This window comes from Protobothrops mucrosquamatus, unplaced genomic scaffold (assembly GCF_001527695.2).
Source record: "Protobothrops mucrosquamatus isolate PMUCROS unplaced genomic scaffold, P.Mucros_1.0 scaffold822, whole genome shotgun sequence".
NCBI classification, from domain to species: domain Eukaryota; kingdom Metazoa; phylum Chordata; class Lepidosauria; order Squamata; family Viperidae; genus Protobothrops; species Protobothrops mucrosquamatus.
In genome coordinates, this window is record NW_015387083.1 from 331104 (window position 1) to 341483 (window position 10380).

Consider the following 10380-nt stretch of genomic DNA (forward strand, 5'->3'; position numbering starts at 1 on the left):
CCAGTTTTTGCGTTCCAGAGGCGGCACTCAGAGGCGCCTCTCTGCCCCCTGAGGGCACCACAATGCTGATGCGGCCCTGGCACTTTGTGATAAATAAATGGGTTTTGGGTTGCGGTTTGGGCACTCGGTCTCTAAAAGGTTCGCCATCACTGTCTTAGATGTATCAAGTGCAAGTGGAGATCAATTATAAAAGATTTAAACTAGTGTTAAAAGTCTTGTTTTCAACTTTTTCTGTTTACAATGTAATGCTCTTGTGCAATGTACATGTTTGTAAGAAAAGAACTTCTCAATTCTCATTCCTTTTTGCTTCAGGTCTTGTTGGTTCCTAGACACTGGTGGCATTATGTGGAGTCCATTGACCCCATCACCGTTAGCGTTAATTCCTGGATTGAACTGGTACATTTCTTATAATCATTTCAATGATTTTAATCATTTTATGTGTTAAAATTGCCAGCTGCAAACCATATGGAGTATCATAACCTGCATATTCACAAACAATCCATTGATAGCATAAATTTTATTGGGTTAGTTTATAACAAAGATTCATAACAAAAAGGTTGTTTAATTGGCAACTTTCCCACAATTTTATGCTAGAGTTTTTCTCCATAATGATCTTGGCAATTAAACGAGGCGCTCTTAGTATGGAAAGCATGTGTGCTACTATCAAGCTACACTCTCGGCCATGACATCTGTCTACCTTATTGTCAATTAGTATTATGCATATGTAGGTACAATAATTGCAGAGCAGTTACTAGAATAACTTTTTCTTCCATCCCCTCCCATTCCTTTTGGTTTCCCTAGCACTGAATCACTGAGGCCCACAAGAGGCCCATCCACTTATAATCTGTAACATACCACATACATAAATTATGCTACATAATTCAACATCTTGATTGCATAAATTTTAAATCAAAGCGATGTAGGTAGAAATGAGACCTGAAAGAATGATTTGTAACAGACATAGACACGGTCTCTTCATCCATCTGACATCAAATATGTGGAGAGGAAATTGGAAAGAGGTATCATTGAAGCTTGATGGGATTAGAAATCCATTCCAGGCTCTGTTTCCTTGTGTAGTTGAAAATCTATATGAATGTATTTCAACAAATTTGACAGATCTCAGAGCAGGGGGTTTTTTTTAGCGCAGAGCCAATAAATCTACATCCTTTGATCAGGAGACAGATCGTTTGCAGAGGATATGGAGGAGAAAATTTGAAACACTGTTATTAGATAAAGAGAGTGCCTTTATATTTTGTTGAGAAAGTAGATTAGTATGATCTCCTAATTGTAGGTTGGGGCTGAGTTGATATGTTAAGAAATTGCGTGTGATAATACTGGGTATAATAGGGTGGGAAGCTAGTGGTTCTCCAGTGGGGTATAATGATCTCCTAGCAGTTCCAGCCAGCATGAGCAGTAGAGAGGGATGCTAGGAATTGTGGTACACCGATGGCCAGAACTCCCCCCATTCATATAGGACAGGAGTAGTCAACCTTGGCTCTTTTATGACTCGCGGACTTCAACTCCCAGAATTCCTGAGCCAGCCATGCTGGCTCAGGAATTCTGGGAGTTGAAGTCCGCGAGTCATAAAAGAGCCAAGGTTGACTACCCCTGATATAGGATGTCTTATACATTATTTCCCCGCCTCACACCTCTCAATATAGCCCATATATTTAAGAGTAAAAAAGTAAGCAGGTTCAATACATTCCAATTTTGCTTGCCAAAACCTCACAAACAATATAAGTTGAGCATGGAGATTGTGTAACTTGAGGAATGCTAGGACTACCCTTAGTTTGTGGTGACAGCTGATTATATCCTATTATCTCCAGAGATGATGGCAACGTTCCTTTCTAGATGTAGGGTTATCCATCTTGGAAAAACAATACATGACATCGATGTTAAAAAGTAATATCAAGAACATTTCCATTATTCACTCAAGCAGTACTCTGGCTTATGGCAATAAGCAGCTGCTATCATATTGATATGATAAGTGAGTGCCATGCCAGTTTCAACTGCTCTACTGATACAATTAATTATTCTACTCATGCTTTACAATAAGAGGAGCAGGGTTTAGTTTGCTTCTGACACATTGAGACCACGCCAAAGTTTGCATTCTAAGATAAGTGATTAATATTATTCATGGGCTTCATCAGGCAGAATGAACTTTTCAGAGCTGCAGTACCCTGAAAGCCTGACAATTTTCATATGGCTAAGATAAGCTGCTCTAAATATGCATTATTTCAGATGCTAAAAGGTGAAGCTAAATGTTTCAGACTTAGCAAGCTGTGTTGTGATAAACTATATTAAAAGCCTGCAAGAGAAAGTCTCTTGTCCCTGAACGGTACCAATTTTGTGGAATTACTGCTCTGTACAGTAATTCTATATATTCCTGACTGTATGACTTACCTTGTGGTCATGAGAAAAACGAGCAGGAAGAAAAGCTCCCCTAACTATTTATGCAGCAGCAATAACATTTGAAATAAAATGGTAAGACTTAATGCAATTCTAAATTCTACAAGAGTTTCTTCTGAATCTCCAGAGCTAGGATTATTCAATGTATTAATGAGAGACTTAACAAAAAGAAGCATGGCATCAAACCTCTAATATTGCACTATAGTACACTTTTTTGTGCCCCTGAATCAGTGTTGACTCTTAGTGACTGGCTGGACAATTGATTGCAGTTTTCTTGGCAAGATTTCAGAAGTAATTTGCCCTTTGCCCATTTCCTAGGGCTGAGAGAGGGAGAGAGTAAGTGGGTCTCCTGATTTCAAGCCTGTTTCCTTAACCACTACAACAAACTGGCTCTTTGTAGTGCACTATATTGCACTAATATAAAGGAGGTTTGTACTGCTTTAATTTGAGCTACTATCCATGGGTGAGAAGGATTGATATATGATCTGCATAGACTACATTGCCCACACAAATCACAGAAGTGTGTTTGTACTAGGAAACAAGGTGCAAGTGCTTCTCTTGAATGTTTTCAAGCAATCCTATCACATGATATAAAGGTCAACCTCAAATGTAGGATGCTGAAGTCTGGTTGGATCTGAACCAGAATTTGGCTTACCAGAAAGCTCTGTTAATTTGTAAATTATAACCTTGATTTTTTTCAGGCAGATATGAGTTATCTGATATAAATATGACATGGCATCATCAGAAATGCAACTGGCCTATTAAGTCTGCATAATAATGGCAATAGATCAGACATGTCAAACACAAGGCCCGGGGGCCAGATGCGGCTCACGAAGTGGTTTCCTGTTGCCCGCAAAGCCATCCTGGAAACAGTGAGGGAACGGCCCCCGCTGCCTTGGCCCTGGCCCAGGCAAGCCGGGAGCCAATGTACAATTTTGTGGTGGCCATCTTGGCACTTGCCCCGGTGGACCATGCCTTGGCGCTTGCCCCGGTCCCATCCCCTTCTGCCAGAGACCCTCAGATCTGTCCCACTCCTGCCCAGGCCCCCACAGCCACCCTTGACGCGAATGATGTAGAACTGCCCACGCCCACCCAGTAGACCACACCCACTCCAACCACGCCAATCCAGTAGGCTGCACCCACTCTGGCCACACCCACCCAGCCCCCCCAGGGCAACCGCAATGCTGATGCGGCCCTCAGTGAAATTGAGTTTGACACCCCTGCAATAGATGATAGGAGGAAAGGCAGAGAAAATAGGAAGAAAGAAAAGGGTATTGTTTTTTAAGAGTTTCTGTGGGAAAGTTGTAAGCTACTGATCAAGAGCAAAGGTTGCATCTTGCTATCTCTTTGCTACATCCTCATTTTCATACGTAAATTCAAGCAATCAAGCCTCACTTCTTCATTCTGCCTGCAGGATTGTGGGGCACCAGTACCATTTTATGCAATGATTTTGTTTCTTGTTGCCCCGGAACTGTCCCCAACTCCAAGCAATTCAGCTAAACATGAAGGCTTTGTTTTCCTAGGCAGCTCATCTTGATGAAATCCTAAATTAGTCTTTGTATTTCACCGCCTAAAGGCACCTAAGAAAGACATGACACCTTGTAGCATGTAAGAATCAATTACAGAATTCCTGTTTCATCTTTAAAATACTATGCTGGTATCCTTCATTAAAGCCAACGCTGCCTTTTTCACCCTTCTGTTGCTGTGTAAGACTGCAATAATACATTAGTGGAGCTGGTGAAACTGTCAGATGACAGCAGGCTCCCTGGAATTTAGAATAATTTAGTAATAACTCACAAGGCATTTGTGTTCTCTTAGTAATTTGTGTGTGAAGGAGACAGTATGTGTGTGTTTAAGAGCTTAAATCTTTGAGAGATAAAGTTTGGGACATGCCTTTTTGATCTTCCTAAATTAAAGATTCTATATATTAGATGATATCCCTCTGGTATAAATTAAAAGTTCATAAATCTCAATTTAACAAGACACTAATGCAATAGAACAACTGCCAATTAGGAAAAATTATATAATTGTTTGATCAGGCAGCTTTTATGGGCATTTTATGAAATTATGAAATCCCAGATAAAATAACAAGGGATGTTAATTACCCTGTCTGCCTATTTTGGAAATCACAGATCCTTTTAACATGAGTGCTGTGATTTGTATAATACAAGACAGTATTCCAGAGCCTCTACAACTGCTAGATAAAGTTTTGATTCTTCAGAATATTAGAGAACCTTCATAATATGATTATAAAATGAAGCATACCTCCTCCCTACCTGCATACCCTACCATTTACACCAGTGTTTTTTTCAAACTCGCCCCCTTTTAGATTTGTGGACTTCAGCTCCCAGAATTCCTCAACCAGTAAGGCTGGCTGGGGAATTCTGGATGTTGAAGTCTACACATCTTAAAGGGGCCAAGTTTGAAAAAACACTGGTTTAGACCAATGCACAAAGGAATAGTCATAGCTTCAAAATACATTGGACTCAGCATATACAAATGTTCCTTCTCCTGCCAACCAAAGTCCTTTTCATTATTCAAAATATCCCATGTTTTCCTTGCTTTTTTTTTATAGGATGCAGATCATGAAGCCCGCATAGAAGAGGCAATAACTCGAACAATGATATGTGCAATGAAGGCTGCAGAAAACCCCAGTGATACAGATTCTTGGCTCAACCCCACAGAGGTTTTCCTCTTCATTTTATCCTCTAAAGTTTTTGTGCATTTTTGCCTGAATGATATTATTGTAAGTTGCCAATCCCTGCCTCAGTTGTATGCAGCAAGGATTAGCATCTCCAGAGTGACTAAGCATGAATATCTCTGGCTGTTTCATTTGATCTTAGATTTGGTACTAAGCCAGAAATGCAATATTGGTGCAGACTGAGTACCATATCCTTCTGTAAAATATGGATTTTGCTTTTATCTCTTTTTGTACACTATACACAATCAGTGGATTTAGCAATCTGAGAACAGTAAATGTTTTGGAGTTGTTAGATTTTTGGGGGATAATGTTATAAATCTTGATGATATTGCATGATTTCAATTCAGCAATGTTTGTGTAGTCCAATTTAAAAATTATTAACATTCTACTATTTAGAAAGCTTAAAATATTGAAAATAAAAGAATAGTAAACATTTTATCAATATTAATTGCCACTTAGGATGTTGGAGTTACAAACATAACTCTGTTATGTTTAACTTTTAAACTTTTAAGTTATTATTTAACTTTTCATCCAAAACTGAATATAACATACAGTAGTGGCCAAAATTGTGGAGACCTTTTGGGAAAAGGGTATTTTTGAGGTTTCATGGCTAATAACACCACTTTTTTTTGGAGTGGTACCATAAATTTATATATCAATGGAAAGATAATTTAATCAAGAATGTAATACAACAAAGTTTGTTCAATTATCTGTACTGTATTCTATGAAAAGTTATAGCCAAATAACCAGAAAAAGGAAGCACAACTTGCTTAGGTTGATATCAGGTAGCTTTCCTTCATCTGATTGTAGCCAATGAGCACGAGTGTTTAGAGAGCCAATCAGGTGTCATCTTGTTTTGGCAATGAGCCAATTAGATCACAGTAGGATTCAGTTATTGATGTCATGTATTGAAGCTGAGAGGAGGACATTTCAGTGTGTTATGTGATCGCTATCAAGTTGGTTGGGTTTTTTTGTGTTCTTTCATTTAGTGAGCTTGTAAAATGTAATAAAATTAAAGTAATGGTGCAAAGAGTTGACTGGTTGCCCAGAAAGCGATGTAAAATAGTATTATTAAGTGAACAAGGCTACAGTTATAAAGAAATTAGAAGAAAAGTTGGTGGAAACTTTTCTACTGTACACTCTTCCCAAAAGGTTTCCACAATTTTGGCCACTACTGTATAGAAGAACCACTGCAATGCACATCAAAATATTAGTTATTTGATAATAAGATTCAGCCATTAGCTCCTCCTCCTACAACAGGAAATGCAGTTTGTATGTTTGGGGATGCACTTTAATAAGGTCATATATTATTATGATGTTGCAGGATTTTGTGGGAAAAGAGCACTTGGCCAGGGAGAGCTTCGAACCACACACCATTCCATTCTTATGGGCAACCCCATGCAAAATCAAACATGAACATAGAGTTGGTATTTAGCTGTCTCCTTCTTTTCCTTCACTGGAGTGGTTTGCTGTGGGTATGCATTTCCTTGGGAGCTGCAGTCATCCCATCTCAGTTAAATGGGGATGGAAATACCTTTGGGATGTGCCCAATATGTTCTTTAGTGCTCCCCCAGCTGCCTGTAATGGTTGAGTAAGAGGATTTATGCCTCAGCCTTAGCATGGAGAATTCGCTTTTATAGGGACAAATAATGTACAATAACTCCATTATACTTCCTGAGTTTTAAATGGGAAGGAGCTCCAAAGTTATATAGTGCCTTCAAGTGTCTGCCTAAAGCACAGGGATTTCTGGAAGTCTTTGACTACTTCATTTCAGTTTGTTCCAAGTACTTCTACATGCTGGTTCTTACTTTTTGATACCTTTTATTTTCTGTGTATGATTTGGGGGTCTATGAAGATTATTTTTTTTAACTGCTTTATTTTCTGAACCACTTTGAGTTCCTAATTTTAAAAAAGCTGAGATATAAGTGCAATAAGTATTATATAAGATATAATTCCTTGTGTGCCCAATCACACTTGGCCAATAAAAAAGTCCTATTCTATTCTATTCTATTCTATTCTATTCTATTCTATTCTATTCTATTCTATTCCATTCCATTCCATTCCATTCCATTCCATTCCATTCCAAATAAAGGTGTATGTTCAGCTGAACCCAGGTGATAGATTGGATTCTTCTCTCTCAGATATGCTTGATTGGATTGGAAGATCTTATGACATGGGATGTAGCACAAAATATTTTAAATGAAAGTAATACTGTGTGAATCTAAACTTAATACTTCTTTTAGGACAAGGGACAGATTTAGAGAGCATCCAGTTGTATATTTTCAGAAATAGGGGTCAACCATTCTTTCTTTGTTCCAATGTCTTTGAGTCTAGCACTGAGAATGTTTTTCAGGCTGCTTGAGACTTGCTCTAAAAGGTAACTTTAAAATTTTAATTAAAAACTTTAAAATTAAAAAAATTAAGACCTTATGATCTTAACATCTAACCCATTTGTTTTAATTAAAGTTTTTTTTTCTCCAGTTCTCATTTTTTTCTGCATCCCATTTTGATGAAGAGTTTGGAGCAACTCAAAAGCTGATATGATATTTTGATTGATACCCTATAAAACACAGCTTAACTGTGAATTTTACAAAAATACAAGGATGCTTCCCCCCCCTAAAAGAAATAAATAGAAAGAATGCTAAGCCACTACAGCTTTTCAAATTCAAGGATGGTGAAGGTAAAATAGTTAAAACTGAGAAAGAAGCAGAGATAAATAAAATATATGTGTGTATCCATGTGTATTTGTGTGTGCATGGGCATGTATTTAAATCCTCACAAGACAAAGAACAAAGCAAATAAAAATAATGAGAATAGCTTCTGAGTGGGAACGGCTTCAAAAAATTCTTAACAGTCATGTAGATATTAGCTTGAATTCTATTTTCTTTTTTTTTTCTAGGTTGAGGTAACATCCCATAATACCAACCTTGAGTATTTAAACAAAGCGGTGTCTTCTTATTTAGAACATCAGAAGACAAGTGTAATTAAGCACCAGGTCCCTCAAATGCACAGTACTGATGGAATTCTTCAAGAGTCATACAAGAGGAGGAAAGTACAGATCAATACAGAATCTGCGTGCATAAAATCTAAACCCTGTGACTCTAGCAGAACAGTAATTGAAACAGAAAAGCTGACAACAATTCCCTGTGGACAGAGCCTTTTTCAGGTTTTACCACAGTCCCAGGAAACTTATCCAACTGGAGTAGCTGAATGTGAAAGTGAGAGACATTTTGGAAAATTACATCCTTCTGGGAAGACATCTATGATGACTACTAATTCTGGGGCCCTCATGGAGGATCTAGAATGCATGACCACTTCCCCACAAACTCTCATTTCTACAAATGATTTGCTAGATTGTGCACTGGACCCACAAGTCGTGGGTTTAATAGCTCGTCTTTTATTGGAGAAAGTGAATATTTCGAATCCATTGAAATAAAAAAAAGCAATGACAAAATGTTCTCTGGAAGCTCTTGAACTTTGGAGAACTAGCAACAAGAATCGAAATGCATTTTAAAAAGTACAAATGTAGACTTCCAAATAATATAATGATTAAGCCTGTGAAAGGTAACGGGGCAGATAATACAGTAGGAGCATAATGGCATTATACACTGTAGCAGTAGTCATAATAAACATTTCACCTAAAGGTTTATAGGCTTTCATAATACTGTATCATTTTAGGAACTTTTGAATAGATCTGTCAGGTTAATGATATTATTGTTCCGACATGTAGACATGGCTCCTGAATCAGAGAGAGAGATTAGTTTATCTAAAGCCAGTAATCCATTAGGTGATATTGGAAAAGTATTTCCAATCAGAAGTTCATGTTCTTACAGAATTAACTCAAAAGAAGTGGGGGACAGTTACATCTACTTTTCAGGGATTAATTTTTTTTCCTCCAGCCATCTAATTCCTACATGGCAAATGGACTCTAGTCTCCCAATATCTGTGCTATAATAAATGCATTTAATCTTTGCCATATACAGTATATCATCCATTCTTTTCCATCTAGTTCAGGATTGTCAAACTGCTGGCCCACGGGCCGGACGCGTCACAAGGAAACTGTGCCCACCCCATTGCTGGCAATGGGGAAAGAGCTCCGATACGTCACACGATATCACGTGACGTCATGAGTTTGACATGTCTGATCTAGTCCATGCAGAAAAAATGAACTTGGATGGGCAAACATTAGTTACAAAATAGCACATGCAAGGATGTGTTTTTAGATCAAGGTTCTTAATTAATGTGTTATGGTTTTCCATGGTAGTGATCTCCCAAACATATTTGCTTGTTGATTAAATTCCCTAAACAACGCTGTCCTTTCTTAAACATGGACATTCCAACCATTTTCAATTCAGAGCCATCCAGATATGTTGGACTACAAAATCCAGCATTCCCATTTGTAAAGAAGGCTGTAGTAATACTGTATGCTATGTGCCTATAAAAAAAATAACATCATATTGTATTATTTACTGATTATTTTCTTTCTGCAGAAACTCTTCTTGATGGATTACAGCTTCACACAAACATACTTGACAGATTTCTATCTTGCCTTTTAATCTGCTGATAATAATCATAAAATAATAATAATTTCAGACATAAAATAAAGGACCAATAAAATGCAAAGCAAAAAAAAAGGCAAGTAGAATATCAACAAAATCCCTAAAATCTACCCCTAACCTCAGCAACGCTTTAATAGGTATGCACATATGCACAAAATGTATTCTTGTCTAATGTTTTGCTTCACCACTAGAATCTGCTTGACTGGTATCTGCAAAACAACTTCCAATTAGTAAATGCACAAAGCACCTGTCTAAGATGTAAACACAAGCTTAAGTTTCCCATCTATATACTCCAAGACTTCCCCTTTGGGTTACTGCCTTGAGCAGTGAAAATCTGAAAACTCTTCCCAAAACTGGATTAAACCCATTGATTTATAACTACCATACATTGCTGGAGAAAGGAAGTGAAAATCAATAGGCAGAAGAGATCAAGACATATTTTCATTGCCTATGCCTACAGCAAAGATTTGTTCCCAAGCCACATTGATTGTCCTAAAATACGAAGATTGATGTCCACTGAGTTGTTATGAGCTGTTCTCCTTTCAGTACTAACCAACTGAACAGTGTTTTCAGTAGCATTACCAAACAGGGCTGTTCAAAAATGGATGTAGTCCTTTTGTTGCAGTGCTGATCTTGTCAATTGTTCAGTAAAGTCATTCAGAGCACCTGATTACAATCCAATATATAATTAGACTTCCAAATCAATTTATC

General features: G+C 37.7%; 1 protein-coding gene across 1 annotated transcript in view; it reads left to right on the top strand.

Annotated features, from left to right (window-relative positions):
* HSPBAP1 (HSPB1 associated protein 1) overlaps nucleotides 1–9553 on the top strand; it is a 61887-nt gene extending 52334 nt beyond the window's left edge. Inside the window, exons 6-8 of the mRNA XM_015818917.1 lie at nucleotides 313–396; nucleotides 4985–5095; nucleotides 8010–9553. Coding sequence (XP_015674403.1) covers nucleotides 313–396; nucleotides 4985–5095; nucleotides 8010–8546 — 732 coding nt within the window. The 3' untranslated portion in view covers nucleotides 8547–9553. The remainder of the gene's footprint in view (nucleotides 1–312; nucleotides 397–4984; nucleotides 5096–8009) is intronic.
* Nucleotides 9554–10380: the final 827 nt, after the last annotated feature.